Source organism: Ctenopharyngodon idella, chromosome 16 (assembly GCF_019924925.1).
Source record: "Ctenopharyngodon idella isolate HZGC_01 chromosome 16, HZGC01, whole genome shotgun sequence".
In the NCBI taxonomy this organism is placed as follows: Eukaryota; Metazoa; Chordata; class Actinopteri; order Cypriniformes; family Xenocyprididae; genus Ctenopharyngodon; species Ctenopharyngodon idella.
In genome coordinates, this window is record NC_067235.1 from 19,416,569 (window position 1) to 19,440,328 (window position 23,760).

The following is a 23,760-nucleotide window of genomic DNA, read 5'->3' on the forward strand; positions in this document are numbered from 1 at the left end:
TTTTTAGTGTCAATACTGTACATAAATGTATTTTAATCATCAAAGATTTACAATATATTACATGAAAAGTAGTAAAAGAGGCACAATTCAATACCCAGAATATGTGAACATATGAGGCATTTTGTGATTTCAAAATACTGTTCGATTAACACATTTTTTGGTATGTTTAGGGCTGGGCGATATGGCTAAAAAAAGTCATATCTCTGTATTTCCGTCGGTTTGGAGCATGGCAGTGCTCGTTCACTGAAGTCTGTGAAGTTTAGTGGAGACTATCTTGCATAAGGCTCATCCACATCTGACAGTAAAATGCATGACCTTCTAAGAATATACCTGTGAAATGTAAGTGATGCACTGAGGAAAACACCACATATTGATATAAACGGTATTGCCTCATCCTATTTAGTTTATAAAAATATATTGATATATCGTACAAACACGATATACCGCCCAGCCCTAGGTATGTACAGCATATTCTTCCCTTTTTAGCTCTCTCAATAGTGTGGGTTGATTTTTATGTCGAAAAAAGTATTTACAACATACTTTTTCTTTGGCTAACAAGAACAATACACTTCTCTGTAAAAGCAACACCAAACATACAAACACACACGCTAGTATTCTTACACACTCGTGCACACAAACACACAAATCTCTCACCAAACACATTCTTTCATAAATCCAGAAAATCCTGAACTGATCTGTAGAAAGTCTTACAATCTCCTATGAATCTTTAGTGTCAAGGCAAAAACATTTTCCTGATTACATTTGGCTCTTGGTCAGCTGTCAGAGGAGAAAACCCAGCATCTGTCCAGCTCCTCTTGCGCAGTAGCCTGACCTTCCTCAGTGTGAGCTATGCATAATCTGATAAAGTGCATGAAATCTTTGGTTATGAAACAAAGCTTAATGAAAAGGCCATATTCTTCCACTCCACCTCAATGGAAGGATCCACACATTCAGTTTTTGCAGAGAGAGAGTGACCTTCCTCTCTCTCGCTCTCATTTGTCATCGCTCACGCTCACAGAGCAATCTTCTGGAATCTTCTCCTCAGAGCTGCTGCAGGTGGACAACTTGTCTAGGTCGTCGTCCATGTCGTTGAAGCGCTCCGCCACACACTGCGCTGTAAGCCGGGCCTCGGGATCGTGGTCCCAGCACTCGTTGATGGTGGCACAGACTGTAGCCACACCCTGGAGACAAAACAAAGTGTTTGTGCATGTATTTGCCTACAATACAGTGTTGTTTTCTCTTAGTTTTTGTCTTTTGATGAAAACACCCTTGAAATTCAGTCAATATTTCGTCATGTCATATACAAATATTTTACTCAACTATATCTAATTTTTTAATCAACTATAGCTATAGTAGTTGAGCTCATCAACATCTTTGGGTTCAACTTGAGAACTAAACTCTACACCCCTGGCGTTTTTTCTCTTTAAATCTCTCTTTTTGTCAGTATATACTACTGTTCAGAAGTTTGGGGTCGGTTTGACAGTCAAACTAATAAAAAAAAATAAACAAAAGCACAAGCACAAAATTGTTTTCTTAGAGGCCGTTCACAAAGAACACGTTTTTGCGGTTAAAAATGTGCGATGCAGGTCAGTGAAGTGAAAAAAACCCTGTAAGGTCTAGAGATGTTTTTTTTTTTTTTTTTAAGTTTAACTTGGGCCTAGTCCACACATACATGGGTATTTTTATAAATAAGAGTAGATAGAGTTTTTCCTCCTTTGTTTAAAAAAATAAAATAAATTGCGTCCATATGAAAGCGCAAAAATACACTATAAAGCGCTGTCAAGAGCACGCCAACAGGTGGCGATATAACCCTAACCGTAAAGCCATGTTGGCCAATCAGAAGCCTGGAAAAAAGGTTATTACTGGTTCCGACGTCACAAGCCAAAATCTCTCAAAAGTTTCTGAAAATCTTCATCCTGGCAGGAGTTTTAAAAAGAAGTTGGTTTCAGCGACCGTTACTGTGTTTGCGTGTGGATGAATGGCCAAACCGCATAGAAAGCTGCGGTTTTGAAAATATTCGTGTTCGTGTGGACAGGGTCTTATTTTAACTTGAACACCGCATTTTTAGAACGCAATGGTCAAACATGTCCATCTAGCACATGTTTACTTTGATAAACAATGGAAAAGTAGCACAGTGGAATGGAAAAATATGTTCTGTGTGAACTGCCCCTTACTCAGTATATTGTTTTCAGATAAAAATATCTAAACATCCTTAAAACAAGACACATTAACGTCAGAAGCAAAATGACATAAGATAAGCCTTGTTTTCAGAGAAATAACAGAATTTTGTGTTATAAAATGTATGTATACTATAGTTCAAAAATTTGGGGTCAGTAAATTTTTTTTTAACAAATTTAAAAAAAAGTTTCTTATACTTAACAAGGCTGCATTAATTTGACCAAAAATACAGTAAAAATAGTAACATTATGAAATATTATTACAATTTAAAATAATTGTTTTCTAACTTTAATACATTTTAAAATGTGATTTATTCCTGTGATGGCAAAGCTGAATTTTCAGCATCATTACTCCAGACTTCACATGTCACATGGTCCTTCAAAAATCAATCTAATATGCTGATTTGGTGCTCAAGAAACATTTCTTATTATTATCAATGTTGAAAACAGTTGTGCTGCTTAATATTATTGTCGAAACAGTAATACTTTTTTTTCTGAATTCTTTGATTGACACGATTTATTTGAAGTAGAAATGTTCTATAACATTATAAATGTCTTTACTGTCACTTTTGATCAATTAAATGCATCCTTGCTGGATAAAAGTGTTCATTTCTTTTTCTTTCTTACTCCAAACTCCAACGGTGGTGTATTAAAGCAATAAGCTCTGCTCCGCGTCATGCCTAACAACGCCCCTTAGCTGTTATAAATTCACTGTAAACCACGGTTTCATAGGGTTTATTGCTTTTATAAAACGATTACCACACAATACAAATACTAAAGCCAAAAAATATGTATCAATGCAACTTTCAAAAAAAAAAAAAAAAAAAAAAATCACTAAAAGCCTTCCTTCCGCTGGAAAAAATAGTCCCTGACAGTGACCAGCAAAATAAGTTACATTATTACGCCATTAGATGGCGGTAAAGATTGTCTTTATGAGTGTGGAAATCCCATGTTAAAAGGAAAAGATCGCAGCGGACATTCAAACGGATCTTTTATTATGAACATAGGACTGACCTGAAGGAAAATGCTAAATTTGCATGCAGATAATACACTTGGTCACTCGATATCTCTCTCACAATACTCTTCTACATAATACAGTAAGCTTTAATGAACAAAATCAATAGAGAACAAACATATGTTTAAGTTGCTAAGGGACAGCAGACAGACGCAGCAACATACACATTCAGTGGCGCAGCGATACTTATGTAATGCGGTCAGCTGTATGTTTTCGGGAATTTTACAACGGCTTCGAACGCGGCTTAACCAGATCAGAATCAAGGGCTGGAACTATCTGTTTATAATATATAACTAAAGCTATTTTTCCACAGGAGAATTGTACGCTTTCCAAAAGTTCTCAATAACAGTTGACAAAATTCTTGTCTGTCAGCTAACATGCTGTCTTTTACCATGTTCTGAGATCAAAATACAACCCTATGCTCTTTTACCTGGTGTTTCATCCAGCTGTTGGGGATCTCTGGCCTGCCCCGGTCTCGTAGCACATTGTCTTTCATGCTCTCCACACAAGGGTGCTCTCGGACTTTAGAGCCGAATGGAGGTTCGTAGTCCTTTACCTCTGTGAAGACACACACAAGACAATCACATTATCAGACATATGATCTATGTGCATATGACAGCATGAAAAATCAATCTTTTAGAGCATTTCAGAAGTTCGGTCGTGAGAAGTACTGAGGTTGGAAACTCTTAAAGCTGGAAGCAAGCCCTGATGGAGGGGGGAAAGCATGTTTCATATGCTCTGGTTATTCTATCCGGTCATGAAAAACCTAAACTGTAAATGTGGCAACTGGAGAAAAGTCAGTTGCTCCATCAGAATGGCAACAATTTACAATGCTGAGTTTGTGGATCATTTGTTTTGTTCGTGAAAACAAATTGGTGAAATACGAGGCTAATCAATGGACTGTGCCAGTGAGCTCCAAAAACAGATTTTCCAGACCTTGTGAAACTTGCAGCTGCAGAGGCCCAATCATATATCCGTCTTCAGCCTCCATAGCCAAGTACTTGACCAGAGCCAGCTATAGATAACACACACAAACATGGGGTGCTAAACAGGAAAAAAATCTGCAAGAAACACCAAAACCTCCCATAAAACAGCGGTTATTGTCCTCTTCTTGGCCAATATAAAATCCATTACAGCAAATGATGGTTGATGAGTACGTTTACTTTGGAGCGGCTTGCTCATGATTGGAGAGCATGTTTTGTGGTTCTTGCCCAGCACTCTGGCCCACAGGAAGGGGCTAGGCCAGCATGCAGCCCAGGACAGGAAGTGGAGGACTGTGATTGGGACCCTGCGGAGAAGCTGACTCCACAAGCGAACGCATCCTGTTTTTGACAAGTGGACTTCCCCTGTTTCAGCTCTTAAACAAAATACTCCCGCCCCTGCGGTGCTATTTCTGCTGTCCTCTGTGCCCTGTTTGTGGCTTTGACCCCAAAATGGGAATTTAGCATGCATGCAGTCCGCAGATGAGGACACTCGGCTGCCTGTCTGCAACATTAAGGTCACCTAGCGTCTTTCTTTTTTGGTCTCCGTCTCTTTTTCTATACGTTTTGCTTTGCTTAAGAGGCCAGGCTCCACAAATGCACTCGCTATGTGAGGAATGCCGTGGTTTTTTGGGAACAGATGTCCTGCCGGCTGAGGCCTCCCACCCCGGGCCCAGCTAGTGCTATCCAGGGAAACGCTTTTTTACTACAGTTTCCCCTTTAGATTAACTGTCTGCTACCTCCACAGACCTGCCTTTCTGAGTCTCTGTCTGGGAAAGAGTGCAAGAAGAAGAAGAAGAAGAAAAACAATTTAAGGGTGTTTCTTCATTCTTGAGTGCTTTTATGTCCCAGAGGCTGATTTTTATTAAAATAAAAAACGTCAGCTTTTTTCTTTTTCTTATATGGTATATATTATAAGGCCACAAAGTAAAACTCCCTTGGAAAATTTTCATCATGCCTTCTTCATTTACTTTTGTTATGTTTTATTGTCCCAGACATAGGCTTTGAAACATAAAAAAAAAAAAAAACTAATAAACTTAAATAAAAAGTTATGTAAACAAACTATTTTAATATTTACTGTTTGAAAAGTATTTATATAAGTCAAATGAATAAAAAATGATATAAATATATATATTATATACTTATTTCTATTAAAAACAGTTGTTTTATTACATTATTTCAACCACTCTGAACAATTTTGCCCCAATATTTTTTTTTCTTTCTTCAAAAGTTAGTTTACTTGGTCACTAAGGAAACAAAAGTTTCGTAAAAGAGTAGCTTGTGATGTTAAAAAAGGTAAATTACGCAAGGTAAATATAATTTCTAGACAAACATTAATTTTAGCAAACTAAAAAGTTTAAAAATATTATTTGATTGCATTTAGGATAAATAAAATGCTAATTGTGAAATTGTGCAAGGTTTTATACACTGACAGTTTAGAAAAAAATAAAAAGAGAGACTATTTTCATTAAATAAAACATCCATAAATCACAGTGAGTGAGACAGTCAATCGTGGCAGACAGGAGGTAAGATTCCTGCTTAAACACTTTGACCTATTTTAAAGTTGCCTAGAGAGCAATGCAGCAGCAATGTTGCCGGAGGATTCAGGCATCAGTCAGAGAGTTTTGGGGTAGATCATGAGAACACGACAAACTTGACTCTTCTGCGTGTCTGTGAAGAGCTTGAGTCAGTCAGAGGCGTGGTGGCAGTGAATCTGAGACCTGTACTGATGGATGAACACCCTGCATGGGGTTCTGCCACCTGCTAGCCAGCTGCTGTCCTCCATTTACTTGTTTTCCTCTCCTTCTCTGAGGAAGGGAGGGAGTTCTCCTTGACTGGCAGTGTCTCAAGTTCGCTCTACTACTCTAGACCAGGCAGGCCGCACCCCGTGCTAATTCAGGACTTACTAACATACACACAGAGCCGCAGCAGCAGAACAACGCGGCCACAGCTTTCCATTTCACCATCACCCACACACTGAATTTCTGCAGCCGCTGTCTGCAGTCTTATGTCCCGAAAACTTCATTTCCCCCTTTTTGCATTAGATCCCAGGTTTTTAACATTGCATTTAATGGAAGGTGGTAAAAAAAAAAAAAAAAAAAAAAAACAGCAATGGCTTGGAGAGACAGACCCTGGGATGTCTGTCTCTACCCCCCTCAACACAGGCTGGAATGAGACAGTCTGTCTGGCTGAAAACACCTCCAGCTCTTCAGATAAGCTCCAAGCAGCATGACAGGAGGACTCCTGCAACCCCTGTCAACCACAGAGGGCATGCCGGGGCATGTGGGTTACACAACTCTACAGGCACAGGGACAGTGAGAGAAACAATATACACCATGCAAATACACTCATACATGCACACTGTCACTCATATTCCCAGAGCGGATTTAAAGGGATTCACGAGCTTGCGATTCGATTTTGATTCAATATCTATTCATTTGGAGGTACATGGATATAGTACATGTTAATTTTTCTTCATCCACTTCAAATGCAAAAGCATTTAGCATTTAGCCAAAAAAACAAAACAAAACCCAAGATACTTAAATTTACTTCAGCAGACCGTAATTTCACAGGGCAGCTACTGAAAAATTTTCAATGCAGGAAAAACCCTGATCAACAAAAAACAACAAAATCCCTCTCTCTTCCTCAGTTTCCACATGCATTTATATTTATATTTACCACCATAACTAATTCCAGTTTTTGCTGTTGCATTTCATACATATGAGAACATAAATAGTCAATGAGTGACAGCTATATATCGTCGTTTACATCTTGGTGTGCCAAGAATCTTCCCACCTGACCAAAAAAGGGAAAGTTCTTAGGAAGCACTTGACATTTCACACATTCCTTACATTCCCCAAATAGAGTGAGTACGCGGTACCATCTCTGCTCTTGTTAAAGAACGACTCCTCCAATAACAGGAAGCTGCAAATCGGTCAAAACACAGTGTGGGCCACAGTGGGCTTTCCATGCAGTGTACTGAAACAATAGCCCAATGATGGGAGAAAAAAAACAAACCAAAATGCCACTGATAGAATCAGACAAAAAAGCAAGCCTATTTTCATCCCTGTTCTCCTTGAGGGACAATTACAGGCAGAATAGAAATAGAACAGCATTGTCTGCAGTTTACTAACCATATTGATTTGGGAAATGCCAAAATAACAGTTATGTTTCCAAGTGAGATCTTTATGATGGTTGTACTCACCACCGATGGCATTACACCTGGATGTGATCTCCCACAGTACCAGGGCCATGGAGTAGACATCGGTTTGCTTGAATGACTCGATGTTCTCAAGGTTGATCCTCGATTCCAGCACTTCTGGAGCCATGTACCTGGCTGTACCCACCTGAGAATCAGATAAATAGAATACTTATTTAACTGTAAATAATTTGATATTGTCTATCTATCAATGTCATGACAACACAGCACTTTTAATAATAATAATAATAATATATTTTTATATATTATAATTATTATAAATAATTATTAATTATTTTGAAAATATTATTATTAATAATAATACATTTATTTTTACTATTATGCCATGACAACACAAATTACTATTATTATAAATAGTTATATTAATATTAATAATAATAATAACAACAATATTTGTTATACATATTTGTTATATATTATAATTATAAATAATTATTATTAATTTGAAAATATTTTTAATAATAATACATTGATTTTTTTTACTATTATGTCATGACAACACAAATTACTGTTATTATAAATAATTAGTTATATTAATAATAATAAGAATCTATTTTATATATTTGTTATATATTATAATTATTATAAATAATTAATTAATTATTATTATTATTAATGTAAAAATTTTTTTTTAATACATCAATTTTTTTCTATTGTCATGACAACACAAATTATTATTATAAATAGCTATAATAATAATAATAATATTATATATATATATATATATATATTTGTTATATATTATAATTATTATAAATAATTTTTAATTATTATTAATTTGAAAATATTATTATTAAAAATACATTTATTTTTACTATTATTTCATGACAACACAAATTATTATTATTATAAATAATTGGCTATATTAATAATAATAATAATAATTTTTATTATACAAATGTAAAAAATAAAAGTATTATTTTAAAAAAATATTATTATTATTAACATTGATCTAAATGACAAGTTTACTCACTCCTTCCATATGCTCATTCAGATTATAAATTCATCTAATCGTTCATTGATTTTGTTCAGAAAACTGTTTTGAGGGTACCAAGCTTTTGCATCTTTTTTTATTTCTTTATCTTTAAAACATGCACAAATTACTTCATTACTCAACTTCACTTTAAGAGTACAAAAGGTCACACCGATAAACCAACCAAACCAAAACGTGATAAATTAAACAACCTCAGCACTGAAATCTGAACTCCCTTTGAATGTGTTTAGGGTCAATGCCTGGGACCAGCAGAAGGTTGACAAACATCAAAGCACTCTGGGTATGGAGAGACGTCGCTCAGAGTCAGGCGATTGTTAGCTAGTTCATTACTGATTCACTCAGTGCCTTTTGTCTTTTCATTTTTAGCCAGTGAATCATAAATCTGAGCAGACAGTTTGTACAAAGGGCACACATACATACATACACATCTGCACATGGTGAGATGCCTGAGGGGACTTTCCCTGCAAGTTATGACAACGGCCCTGCCATTGTAAATCTGCACAAATTTACGTATACATCAGTGCTTTACCTGGCACTTACAACGCTATAAAAGCATGTGAACATAAGTAGTCTGATGCACTGGGGCTGATAAAAATGTAAGTTAAGCTGCTTCAGCTGACGAACTTAATTACTAAAATCAAATAGGTAAAATTTAAGCAAAAAAATATATGAAAATGAGAAAAAATTGCTTCATAAACATTTTTTATGAAGGAATTACAATCCCATAAAACAATGCAACTGATGTAAATAAATAAAAAAACAATGGTATAATATAAAACCACTGATTTATAGTCATTTGTTGTAAGAATAATAACTATATTTAAAATTTATTGCAAACATAAATAAGATATAAATGTAAATAAATAAGATGCCTGGCTTTATTACACGATTCACGCGAGTGGACGAGATCTCTGCTGATCTATTTCATTGCTGATCTCTCTCTTTCATTTGTTCACAGATTGGTGGATCTTAAGTTGAAATTACGTTGACTAATGCTTCAACAGTCTTCAGAGTTTATGGTAGGTCTGTCTTGAAAGATTTATATAAATCGATCGATCACTCAATAGAGAAAACAAATGACTTGAGTTTACATTCATTCTGAAGAAATTAAATATATAGGCCTACACTATGCATGCATATATAAAATTTTGGTCACACTTTAGTTTAGTGTCCAATTCTCACTATTCACACACAATTCTCTCAACTATGACTTTTGCCTCAATAAAAAACTTCTAATTACTGCTTATTAATGGTTAGTAAGGTAGTTGTTAAAGGCATAGTTCACCCAAAAATGAAAATTACCCCATAATTTACTCACCCTCAAGCCATCGTAGGTGTATATGACTTTCTTCTTTCATGCCAAACACAAGTCATCCAATGATGATAAAACCTACTCCACGTGGCTTCGGGGGATTAATAAAGGCCTTCTGATGCGTTAAATAAGGATATTTGTCTTACACAAATGCATCGATTTGCTTCAGAAAGCCTTTATTAACCCCCCCGGAGCCACGTGGAGTACATTTTACCATCAATGGATGCACTTTTTTGGGCTTCAAAATCTCATCCTCCAATCACTCCGATTATAAAGCTTAGAAGAGTTAGGATATTTTTAATATAACTCTGATTGTGTTTGGCTTAAAGAAGAAAGTCATATACACCTAGGATGGCTTGAGGGTGAGTAAATTATGGGGTAATTTTCATTTTGAGGTGAACTATCCCTTTAAGTTTATGTATTAGGTAGGATTAAGATATGTAGAATATGGTCATGGATAATAAGGCATTAATATCTGCTGTATAAGTACTAATAAACAGCTAATATCCAAGTAATATGCATGCTAATAAGCAGTGTTGGGGTAACACATTACAAGTACAACTTACAAGTTATGCAATCTAATTACTTTTCAAGTAACTAGTAAAGGAACACATTACTTTTTCAATTTACAAAAAAAAATCTAAGTTACTTTTTCACATTTATTGACTGACAGCTCTCCTGTCCCGATGTTGAGAGAAATAAAGTGCAGAGGTGTTGTGTACTCCTCAAAATTAATAAAAACAGTGAAATGCAGTCTCAGAATTTTACGCAAATCTGTAATAATTAACTTTATTTTAAATTACACAAATATACTTTATGTATTTAATTTTATTAACCAATGTCTTTGCTGCTGACCTTCAATGATCCAATTCAACCATTAATATGCAAAAATTACTTTATATTAGATTTAGAAATAAGAGTGTTGAACTTCCTTCTCCTGTATCCTTTTCTTCTTTAATCCAGAACGGCAGCACAGCTGAGAGGTTTGTTTTAGCTGCGCCCTCTATTGTACAGGCATAAATATGCATTTCCTTCAGCCTAAGGCTTATTCATTTCACTTTTGGTGTGAAAGGGCCTTAACATTTACCAAAAACAGAACTTTTTTTGTTGCTATTAAAAAACAAACAAGCAAGTCCAGCCCAGGTGAGAAAAAAAAAACAACGCAAAAGTAATGTAACGGATTACCTTTCATAAAAAGTAACCAAGTAACGCAATTAGTTACTTTTTCAGGGAGTAACGCAATATTGTAATGCATTACTTTTAAAAGTAACTTTCTCCAGCACTGCTAATAAGCAACTAGTTCATAGTGAGAATTGGACTCTAAACTAAAGTGTTACCAAAATTTTTTGTGGCAATAACAAAATTTTGCAGTAAGCAGACAGAATGCACCATATGAAATATTGTTGCTGAATCTACCTGCCCACTGTTGGCCAAGTCATCCACTGACAGTGAGTTGTCAAGACGGAGACCAAGCCCAAAGTCACAGAGGCAACAAGTGAGGTCATTCTTCACCAGGATGTTAGAGCTCTTCAGATCTCGGTGGACGATGGGCACTTTTGGCCTCCCGCAGGGGGTGTGGTCACTATGCAAATGAGCCACACCCCGGGCCAGCGAGCCCCCGAGCACTCGTAGATCCTCCCAACTGATGAGGTGGCGCGTGAGGTACTCCTGCAGGTTCCCGCGTGGGTGATAGGCGGTGATCAGCCAGTACTGTTTCTCTACCTTCCTCTCCTCGGCAGTCAGGAAGTGTAGAATGTTCTCGTGCTTCAGATCGATGTCTGAGAAGATATCCTTTTCGTTCTTCCAGGATGCGTACTCTTCGTAGGGGAAGATCTTTACCGCCACCGTCTCAAACTGTTCCGAGGGGCTTTGTCTCAGTTTGGCTTTGTACACCTCAGCGAAGCGGCCCTTGCCTACCTGAAGGTCCAGCTCAATGGGCAGAGGTTCCGTGTTGTGGTTGAGGTTGTTGGCGTGCGTGGAGCTGCTGTCCGAGCGGTCGTCGTCCATCATGATGGCGCAGGCGTCACTACAGTCCAGCGGGCCTTTGGGGCCCTTGCGTTTGGACGGCTTCTTGGTCTCCCACTCATCAAGTTTGCGGCGACGGTACATGCGATACCAGTAGAAAGAGGCGATGACCAGCACAGCCAGAACCAGGAGGGGAAGCAAACTGACCAGGATCACCAACACCACCTGGTTATTCGTGGGGTCTGGAATAATAGCTGGAGAGAAAGCAGATGATGTCACAACATTTACCTCTATACAGCAAAAGGCAAATGTTTGTATCAAAACTAGTTATGTATATCTTATAAATCAATACAATTTAAAAGGTAACAGTTCAACAAAAAAAGTAACAGTTCATCCTGTATACAGGAATTTCCGATACCAAGAAATTTGATCATTTTACAAAAAACATTTTCTATGAATCTACATAAAAACACGTGTTAGACAAACAATATTCCCCATATGTTGTCTCAATTATCCTTAAAGAGTTGCCTGAACAAAACTTTTTTTGAGAGGCCAAGACTTTACCTCATATTAACTGTGTAAGAAAGAAATAATGACAAATCTATATTTCTTGTGTTGCTAATTGATCATTTGTTGAACAAGAAATCTTTAGTTGCCCTGACAACAGTTTATTGGCTGAAGGCATTTTGCATTGAATGATCCGATTAAAATTAGCACAACAATATAGTATTACTGGGAACATTTATAAAAATAAGAAAGTTAATAAAAAAATAGCATTTATTTATTTATTAAATTAATTTAATAACATTTAATTTTATTTACAAATTAATTAAGACTAATTATAAGATTAATTCAGTTCAAAATGTACACCAATAAATTATTAAAACTAGGAGTTCAATAAAAGATCTCAATGCATCATGTCATGTTGATAAAAAAAAAAAAAAGTGATGTTATGTAGTTAGAAGTAGAGATGTTTTGTAACACCATTGTGTCCTTGAGCAAAGTATACTCTAAGTCACTCTGAATCTGTTCATTAACTACTTAGCAGAAATGTCCAGAATTTAGAGCCATTTCAAATGCCAGCTATAACCATTTAGCTATACCTAGTTTGACTGAACTCTTAATCATTAACTCAGTTTGTGAGCAGTTTTTCCTGCCACACCAGGAAGCATGAGTGAAGCTCACACAGTGGGAGTCTGTTCAGCGACTACATCCTTCAAGGGAAAGTTTACACTGCTACGATGTGCGCCTGCCAACCAGAGGATTGGCTTGGAAGCCCTAGTGCTGCAGGTTCAATCCAGAGACAAAGTGAGACCTGCCAACTACGTGGGCAGAGAGTGGAGTCAGTGTTTCGTCTGTCTGCATTCTTCCATCAAACACACAGACACGCCTTATCATTGAGACACAGACATAAAAAGAACAGAAATGGATACACGACACTGGGAGAGGGAAAACGTCAATAAATGCCAAAGCGTTTGGCAGACAGAACAGTCAGCAAGCACATACATAAAGCATAGACGTGTGGTGCAGAGGGAACACTCAACCCTTCACATACAGCGGCAGAAACCTCTTCTCCAGCCAAACAACCAATATAAACATGCATGAAATCACAGAGTCTTTTCCAGCCACATAAAACAGGATGCCAGCCACACTGCTGTGGTCCATGACATTATCAGCTAATAAGAGGCACTTTTCTGCAGGCTCTACTGTTAAACGCATCACTGTACATCTGTGCCAAGGTCTTAACAAGAATTAAGTGGATTACGCTTTCCAAAGCCTCTGACTCACAAGTAAATCTATTAAAATTTAATTGCTTCTCATGTCACACCAATAGACATGTTTCTTATTAGTGCATTAACAAGCACCACTATTACTATTACCATTGCTCATACTTACTGGAAAAGGATTAATTAAAAGGCACAATAAATAAGAAAAAAAAAAAAAAAAAAAAACTGGAAGTCTTGAATTTTGTTGACTTGTTTACTTACATTATCCTAAATGTTTCCAACAAATGTTTAAATCCAGAGAAATCCACAATTTGAACCAGTGTAACGACCCGTGTTATTGTGACGCCTGTCAGTGACGTCATATCCGCGTTACCCTCGAGTTCCAGTTTTACTTCTGCAGAAACCAATGGAAACACCTTAGACACTTTAATATATTATGTGTTTTATTAGACAGGTGAGATTTTGGATACCTTTATTGACAGAATATTAGTCATTCTTATATAGCTCAACACGGTTAGTCTTATTGTTTGAATCTCATTTTCTTGATTTACCGCGAGTAACATGTTTGTGCCATGCCTCAGAGACAACACTATTTTGTCAAGTGGCTAACATAGCATAATCAGAAAGAGCTTTATTTGTATTAACAATAATACAGCATTTTCTCTGCCATATAATATATATTTACTCGACCGGCCTTGTTCCGTTCCCACGGCTCTCGGCCCTGCCCTGCTTCATACTACAGTAATGTTAATAAAACATGATTTTTGCTTGAGACCTGTCAGATTGCTTTTCATCAGCTGTGTATGTGAAGACGACAACTCCCATGATTCCACGCTCATTCACAGTGTCATCAAACTATGCCTTTGTTATTGTTTAGAATAAGCGACCTCTAGCAGAGAAACTTACATATTGCGCCTTTAAGGGGATCCAGAATATTGAGTTTTTAATTTAACAGTATTGGTCGATATTGGATATTTAATTTGGTTATTTCCGCCTGTGTTTACATTACTTTTGCCTTTCTGTAGCTTAAACATCAAAGCATGGCGCAAGCGACGGCAAAGGTCATGGGTTCGATTCCCAGAGAATGCATAAATTGAAAAAACGCTTTGGGCAAAAGTTTCTGCCAAATCTTTAAAATAAATGTTAAAAAAACCCCTCTAATTTAAAACACTATTACACAAACTCAATATTAATAAACATTTTTTATATTATACTTGTGTTGCCTATATTAACTAGCATTTAAACAATTTTAGTGTTTAGCGATTTTTTACTTAGATAAAATACAATACATATTTTAAATTAAAAATAAAATTTTTTAAATAAAATTTTACTTTTTTCATTTATAGGTTAATATCTTAAGGCATTTCTTTTCTATAAAAAAATGACTTTCCATTACTTTTTAAGATTTTATTAATTTTTCCAATCTCTGAACATGACATTTCACATATCCTTTAAGTTTACTGATTTGACAGGCCAAATCTCTCCACCCTATTGCGAACAAGCAAACAAGCTTCTGCCTGCTTTGATTTGTTGGCTGGGCACATTGTGAGCTTGCTTTACTTTTGAAAATGTCAGAATTCAAAGTGAGGATTCCCATACTGTATGTACGTGTTATTGCCTTTTGGATTTGCCCTGTCCTGATGTGGAGTACTAAGACTGATAACATGCTCTACATGAAAAAGACAGACCTGTTACTGTTTGTTTGTTATGACTACAGCTTTGTTTTATAGCATGGCTCATACTGCAAACAAGTCTGATTTTTCTTTTACTTTTTTCTCTCTCTCACAAACACCGTCTTGGTCTCTCGTTGGCTTTCTCGGTGTGACTCAGACCTTTTAACTATCTGCTCTATAACTGGAGGCCAAGATTCCTCAGCATGTGAGCGTGGGTGTGTTTGCGAGCCAGCATATATACGTGCAGGTCAGGGTTGGGTTGAAAATAAAGTCTATACAGACAGACTGATCCTCAGTTTGCACTCTTCTTCCTTTCCTTTATGTTCTTCTTTCCATCAAAATAACCTATGATAAAAGATCAACTGAGTAGAAACATATTGTCAGGTTGGAAATATTCCAGTGAGACACAGACACATGCTGCTACTTATTTGTCCTGTCAGGCAAATGGCCTGGATTGTCATCCTGGGAAAGAATAATGAGTACTTTCCACAAGATCTGAGAAAGAATATTTTGGCATCTATCGTTTTGTGTTTTGGAGTAAAGATGACACTGATGTGTCAAAATAAGCACACACACACACACACACACACACACAGTATATACACAGTATATACACAGTATATACATATATACGTGTATACAAGTTTTTATTTTACTTGAAATTACATAATATGAACATAAATAATAAAATGATTATTGATAATAATAATAATAATAATTAAATATATAATGTTTGTATGTATACGTACATGTATTTTTCATTGAGTAGTTTTTTATTTAACGTATGGTTGCTGAGAGAAAATATCCGCAAAAACTAATAAAAAAAAAATTGTGTCTATGGAAACTGAATCTAAATAGAATAGTGTTGTCAAAAGTACCGACCGCGATACAAATTCGGTACTGAAATTGTAAAAATGTGACGCTTTGAACGCTGTTGAGAAGATTCGTAAACACCTCTGATTGGCCTTTGTGTTCGCACACTCATCAGATATGTCTGATTGGCTACAATGATCAATGCATGGGAGTGTTTAAATTTGAAGGAGTTTTGAAAGTGGGAGCGGGAGCATTTGAAAGCAGGCGTCTATCAGCGGACAGTTACATTCCAAAAATGTAACAGTGTTACATAATTAGTTACTTTTTATAATGCAATATTTTTACGCGTTATAGTAACAATATTGTATTGTTACAATATTGTTGTATACAATAAAAATTAAACTACAGCAATGACCTACAACAACCTAGTTTCAGTGTGATGGTATATACACTGTTGCATGTCATGGAAAAAAAACACGAGAGGCTTCCAGGACCTCTAAATCAAGACGCCTCCAAGGTTCCATATTCACTTCATGTTCCTTCCGATTGAGCCAATCAAGTTTACAAGTCGAATAACAGAAAAACATGTGTGCAAACCACAATGAAAAGTGCAACGCTCCTGACAAGCTTTACGAGTTGCTTATTAGAAACAAATGTACATTTGCTGAAGCACTCAGGCAATAATGGCCATCACTGTGAAGAGAGTAGCAGCAAATATGTCTGCTTCAATCATGAATGACATCAATCTGTCTTCATATCTCATCAACCCATTTCAGAGCCAAATTTAACAAACTGTAGAACCTGTTGTTACAAAATCACTTTCACTTTTAAAATCAAACATTTCCGTGGTTCACTTTCAAAAATGTTTCCGTGGTTTGTGCTTTCACTCATTGTTTTCTTTCTGGAATGTCCATTTCGAGTAACAGCACTAATATTCTGCAGGTGAATTAGATACACTTCAGCAGAAACTACATTACAACATTTTTTTTCTTTTTTTCTTTTTTGGTAAACTAATGACAGTAATCCACAGTTAACCACAGTTTCTCCATTTCCCTATTTCACTCTATTCATTTGTCTGGAGATTTGTCTAGAAGACATAATGATGTCTTCATGCTGACAGACTGTTTCTCATTCAAAATATTCAGCATTCATGCGGCATTCAAATATTAAAAACACCATATTGGCTCTGAATGTGGAAATGAAAATTTGCAATACAAACCCACTGGGATATATACTTTGGATAAACCAATACATCAGTCAATATTAATACATTTTGATAATCCGTTCGTTTTTCCATCACGGGAATAACTTCATGATTAACCTCTATATAAACTTTTGATGGTTTCTCCGGTAACCCATCAAGAAGAAAAAAGGTTTTTGGAGCAGTTTATAGCATTATATATAATGTAAAAATGTAATATAGTTTACGTAAGTACAGAAAAGGGATATTTGAGGCACCTTTGGTTTTCACAGTGTACTTTTCACCTAAAAAGTCCACCTAGGCCAAAAGTAGTGCAAGTGTGACTTTGTTTATTTGATTCAGCAAAAAATATGTGTAAAATTGCTATATGACAAAGCTGTGCTGTGCAGGATATAATTATGAGCTGGTGTGTACACCCTGCAGCTGCCATAATAAAGTCGAAAGAAATGTCGGCGTCTCCAGTCGAATACAGAATGGGGAGCTTATCGCTGTAATGCTCAGGCTCTCAGCTCACAGTTAATGTCATAAAAATGTTATGGTCCGGGAAAACAATGCCAGGCATTTCGGGAGAAATATGCCATGGAACCGTTCCAATAAGTAAACATGGACTTCCTGCAATACTTCCCCACTCTGGCAGGGGAATGAGGCCTCGTTCACCGGATGGAATTACAGATTCCCTTGACTGCTCCTACCTACATAGTCAACACTACAGGCATCAAACACCTCCAAACAAAAGCCATCTTTTTTTAACTTATATCCACAATTTAACATCATGGAATCTGTCCTCATTAGCTTACGATATATGTTTTTACACACTGAAAAAAAGGAAGCGCATTCACCTCAGGATACTCTGCGCCTCAGAAATCCCCGCGTACTGTTTTAGGTTTTACAAAAACACACTGTGGATGTTCCTCGCATTAAAAATTGGAATTGTGGCTTTTTAAAACGTATGAAACATGCTATAAACTTTCCAAATAGTGGTAAATAAGGTTATTTTAAAGCATGCCTAGTGCACACAGCTGTTTTGCCATGTGGTTGTGATGTCTCTGCTTCAAGTTACACAGACAGGAAACCACATGTCTGAGATCCTCAGCCGTCCACACAACCAGAGCCAATAGAATGTCTGCCTGAGACAGCACAGCCTGGCCAGCAACAATGCAGCTGCTTTAGAACGTTACGACAACCTGAGCTCACATACCAGAGCGAGCTACACGTTATGAGCCAGTGCTAACTAGTTAGCATTGTATGCTAACGCAGACTGTTTCAGCTTGTAGTTAAACATGTTCTGCAGGGGTTTGGGATTATATTCACTTGAATGCTACTTATCTAGTGTGGTGAAGTGTAGCACTAGCAAAACTAAAACTAGCTGAAACACAATTCATTATTTATACGTTTCCATAGTCTATGGAAATCCTCAGAGAGGTGTAGGCTACATCACATGAGACGGTTGAGAAGGTTGCAATGCTCTGGTTTCGCTTATCAATTCAAAGGCCCACACGGAATCTGTGACTGAAGAACGCTGCAGATTTCCACAGAATTGGAACGCCTGTCATTCGTAAAATTCCCGCCCTTTCTGTCAGTGTTATTTTTGCATTATTTATATACTAATATGTATTAGTATTTTAAACTTTTATATTTTCAGTATTCATTTTAGGCCTAGTTTACATTAGTAATTTTATGTGCTTTTGTCATTTTATTAGTTTATTTTTTTTCATTTAGCTATTTTTATTTAAGTTTTAGTAATTTTATTACTTTAACTTTTTTCAGTTAGTTGTCAATGCAACATTTCTAATGAAGTGTTTTTCATCTAATATTTATATTATACTTTATTCCAGGTTTATTCCAACTAACAAAAACGTTTTTTTAAATAGTTTTTGTTTTAATTAACAATAATGTTGCTTGGCATCTAAATGGTGTTCACACCTATTTTGTTGGCAGCGGCTATTTGCACTAATTGAAAATAGCAATCAGATGCTATTCACACTAAGTGAAAATAGCAATATATTCTATTTACAGTAAGTGACAACAGCAACCTTTTCTTAGCGATATGCTATTTACACCAGGTGAAAATAGCGATAGATTCTATTTACTCCATGTAAAAGTATCAGTTCTTTGCAATAAGAGTAAATAGTAATTAAATGCTATCTATACTTTATATTGGCAGATACTATTTGCACCTCAGTATTTTTGTACATTAACAGGATGCAATAATATCATAGATTGTAAATGATTATATTTATTAAAATTATTAAATGGATGCTGCCTTATTGGGAGAATAAAAACCCTCCCTACACCTTCCCCTAAACACTTTTAATATTATTAAACATTCGTTTGCAGTTTATTTTCACTTTTAGAACATTATTTCTGAAAATAAATGCAAGCTTGGCAAAAGGGCTTAATTTTATCCAGAATTTTTATTCTGGATTTTTAGTGGGTGTGGGTGTTACCAGAATGAAACCAGGTGATTGGCGGGAAAGTTTTGTAATAATTAAAAGTCAAAAAAAGGAAAGTCACTTCAGAGACAATGATGATTTTGATGAAAAATTATGACATGACAAATACAAGAAACAAGTAAATAGGGTCATGTTGATTTTAAATAATTTGATTATACTCTCATCTACAAATAAATATGTACTATTCAGCTCCGTTAAACAAATTACCATGTTTAAATCTATTCCTGCAGTTTTCCACATCTCTTCCTTCAAAATCAGCAGAGAAAACGCAATACTGCAGATTCCGTCTGGGCTAGTAAGTGAGTTACTGGGACAAACCCACTGGACCAACCTGAAGTACCTTTCTCAAGGACACAATGGCCTGAACTACAATTTTTAGTTACTATCCTAAACCACTACTATAAATGACACAAGGATTGACAAAGTTAGAAAGGAGGAATGAAGAGGGAAACTAACGGAGTGTGAATATCAGCTTGTCGTTGCACTCCTCGGCGTTGCAGGAGCAGATGTGGAAAGGGCCTCTGTTTGACATCCTCTTTCTCATTTCACACTTGGTGCTGTTGTAGTTCTCCACCATGATGCCGTAGAGGGGTTCAGAGGGTTTATGGCACAATGTCTCAATCGTGGTGTTGTCATTAATCTTCCTCCTGATGTCATAGAGAGGACACAAATACAACTACACTGTGATTAAAGGGATTATGATATCAAATGACAGTTATTTTGTCAATCCAAAATACAATTTTGTTATTTTACTTTTTAAAATGACTGACAATAAAATGTAAACTGCATATCCCTTTGTTGCTACACCAGTAAACATAATAAGCACATAGATACAGCAATGACTTGTTGCTATTTTTAACTGCACTGTTTCCATAATTGAAGACAACATGAAATGGTATTCACAGCTCAGTTAACTTCAATGTCACGTATTTCAGAGTAAAACAAGATACTTGATATTATTTTTAGTATTGGATTACGAAGTATTAGACTTTTATTGGATAATATTATTTTTCCCCTCACCATTTGGCCTTGGTTATGTCAGTAAAAAAGTTGTTTCAAAAGTAGTGAAACTTTGATTAAAAATTTCTTTCTTTAGAACAAAATATACTGAGATAAAAGGCATTTATTAAGAGTCAATTTTGATTTCATGTTTTTTTTTTATGAGAATAATATCTGTAAACAAGATGCAGTTGTGATTTTTGACTGTTATGCAAAGCAGATGTTTCACACTTGCATACAGTACAACAGATGTTACACACATGATAAAAAGTTAAAAAACAAGGCTTTGACAGTGACATACCAGATAGCCACACAGATCTCATCAGGCTGGGCACAGATGGACGTGATGCTGCAGTTGGTGTCACAGGTTCCGGTGCCGTTACAATTGGATACCTCCAAGTCACAGAACTTACACAGTTGACGAAGCTGAAATGGATTATGTAAAGGATGCATCCCATCTAGGATAAAACAGAAACAAGATCACCCATTAAATATCTCTACTATTTTACCTGTGATTGACAGAAAAATGTGCAAAATTACATTTTACGACTATTGAAACCCTATATAATTAGATCCGATTGGATGAGTTTTCAGGGGGTGTTTACATAACATGCATTCTTGGCATCCACTTTACAGTCAAGCCAAAGCGTGAGGGTTCATTTCTCTTAAAATGCAAATCTTATGGTATTTGAGCCAAAGGCATTACACCGTGTCTACACTGGACGCGAGTGTCGTGACGAGACAAAAGCAAATAGCAAACCCATTATAATCAGTGATGCTGTCTACACTGGATGCAGCACAGCGCGACAAATCCTCAACAGTAAACTGATGCCCCGTTCTATTTCTGACGTACTTTAAGGGCTCTCGCTACTTTGGACACAAAGAACAAATGGATTTTTGCAACTGTTGCGTCTAGTCAGGGTTGCCAGGTTTTCACAACAAAACCCGCTCAATTGCTACTCAAAACTAGCCCAAAACTAGCCCAAGTCCACTGATAAAAATTGTGTTCCGGGGGACAAAATCCGTGCTTTTGGCGGGGTTCCTCTTGTAAAATTCGCATTCCAGGGGCTAAATATCATGTTATTTGGGGTCGCTTCAACTCGCGGACATCAAGTGTTAAAATAGTCCAATTCCGCGGAGAAAAAAAAAAAAAAAAAAAAAAAAAAAATCGCAGACTTGGCAAAACTGTGTTCAGTGTAGACACAATATTATACTACAATATCAAACCACAGTATCTGATCAAATTAAGAAGTCTATAGATGTGCAACATCTGTATAAAGGCCAATACTGCATCTACTGCCTTTGAATAGTGTCCTAAGGGACTACAAAAGAGTGCAAGATGAAATGCTGGATGCTTGTGTTATCAGATATACATGCTGCTCTCTTTTATCTGCTTTTCAATGCCCTGTTTGGACCTGCTTTCATCTCCAGCGCTGTTGTCAGGTTCCTGAGACTCTGACCTAAATGCACTGATGCGATCAAGCAAACACTAGCACAGAGAGACCAAATGGCGTCAAACTCTTGTCTCTGCAAAATAAAGACTCACATCAAGACCTCAGATCAGTGGAAAAGTTATGCTTCTGTCACTGTTTTAGTTTGTAAATCTTAGAAACCCAAAAGGTGAATTCAAGAACATGTAAGGGGTTACTGGTCTTGTATGAGTCATTTCTAAGTGTGTATGGTTTCTCAATTGCAGCGTGTCTGTATTTGGCCAATCCATAAGAAGTCGTTAAACTGTATTATGTAATCTGTTAGTTTAGCTGCTCTTTGGAGTACCACACACCTCCAAGACTTTCCTGTGATAAAAGGCCACCTTGGCTCTCTGGGACTGAAAGGGGCACCGGTCATTCAAACACACTGAAAGACATAGAAGCCAACCCATACTGCAAAGCCCAACTGATATTTAAACACATTAATCATACAGAAAACTAATTAAAACTGCACAGTACTGTTCTAGTGTTATAATGGAAAGATTAAAGAGGGTTCATTGGGGAAAAATGAGGCAAACCATAAAAGTGCATTCACAGCAGTGTTGTTATTATAAACTAAAACAAAAAAAACAATGTTTTTGTTAACTGAAATAAAGTTGAAATAAAATGAAATATAAAAAGTAGAAAGAAAAATTACATTTAAATGAAAATATAAAATTTTGCCTTTGTAACTAACTGAAATAAATTAAGTTGAATTACTAAAATGAATAGAACTAAACTGAAATAAAAACAATGCTAATTAGAGACTTTAAAACATAAAATTAAACTTAAAACTGCAAATATAAAATTAAAGCCAATTTAAAATATTAATAAATACTATAATAATACTAAAATAACACTGATTCACACAGCATTTAATTAGGTGTGGACAATATATCGATACAATATCAGTTATCAGCAGATATTATTTTTTTGTATCATATTGGTTAATATGTATATTTAATTATGCATGCTCATTTAGATCACCATTGTCATCATCTAACAGTCACTTAAAGTTAATCTAAGCACATGTAATATTTTGCAAATCTAAAAATAACATACTATAAATTATAATAATGCCTATTCACAGCATTCATTTTAGTATTTAACGTTTTGTTTGACATTTATTCTGACAAAATAGTATAGGATTTGGTAACACTTGAGTATAGGGAACAATTCTCACTTTTGCTTATTAACTTGCATTTTGGCTGTTTATTAGTACTTATAAAGCACATATTAATGCCTTATTCTACATCCCTAAATCCTACCCCATACCTAAACTTAAATGCTACCAACTACCTTACTAACTATTAATAAGCAGTAAATTAAGAGTTTATTGAGGCAAAAGTCGTAGTAATAGTGAATGTGTGTTCCCAATACCAAAGCGTTACCTAGGATTTTAATATCGGCTAGCCTATATAACATGAAATGAAATATAACATGAAAATAATTATTGGCTTATCACTAAATTGCTAGAAAGCATCCGACTGTATCAGGCAGCAGATCATGAGAACTCCACTGTCTGCTCTCCCATTGGTTGTTAGCGCATTCACATTTGAATAAAGTTTGATGATCAGTGGTCTGCAGTCTCTAATGTCACCTCAAATCGCCAACTTTCACTGAAAATGAATGACGCAGTCACTCACAAAACGCTGTCGGTGTAAAAGCCCCTTAAAATTGAATCCGGAGTCACTTGCAAATCAGTCCATCAGTAGAGTTTCTAATACAGAGAAGGCAGTATGACAACAATGTAGAGCGACAA

The 23,760-nt window shown here is 36.0% G+C and overlaps 1 protein-coding gene across 2 annotated transcripts in view; it reads right to left on the reverse strand.

Moving 5' to 3' along the window:
- Window positions 1-23,760, reverse strand: part of tgfbr2b (transforming growth factor beta receptor 2b) — a 29,881-nt gene continuing 6,121 nt past the window's right edge. For both annotated transcript variants that reach the window (XM_051865806.1, XM_051865807.1), the window contains exons 2-7: window positions 20,831-20,987; window positions 19,987-20,177; window positions 11,115-11,917; window positions 7,378-7,519; window positions 3,623-3,750; window positions 1-1,181 (exon numbers count right to left, since the gene is read on the reverse strand). In XM_051865806.1, coding sequence (XP_051721766.1) covers window positions 993-1,181; window positions 3,623-3,750; window positions 7,378-7,519; window positions 11,115-11,917; window positions 19,987-20,177; window positions 20,831-20,987 — 1,610 coding nt within the window. In that variant the 3' untranslated portion in view covers window positions 1-992. The remainder of the gene's footprint in view (window positions 1,182-3,622; window positions 3,751-7,377; window positions 7,520-11,114; window positions 11,918-19,986; window positions 20,178-20,830; window positions 20,988-23,760) is intronic.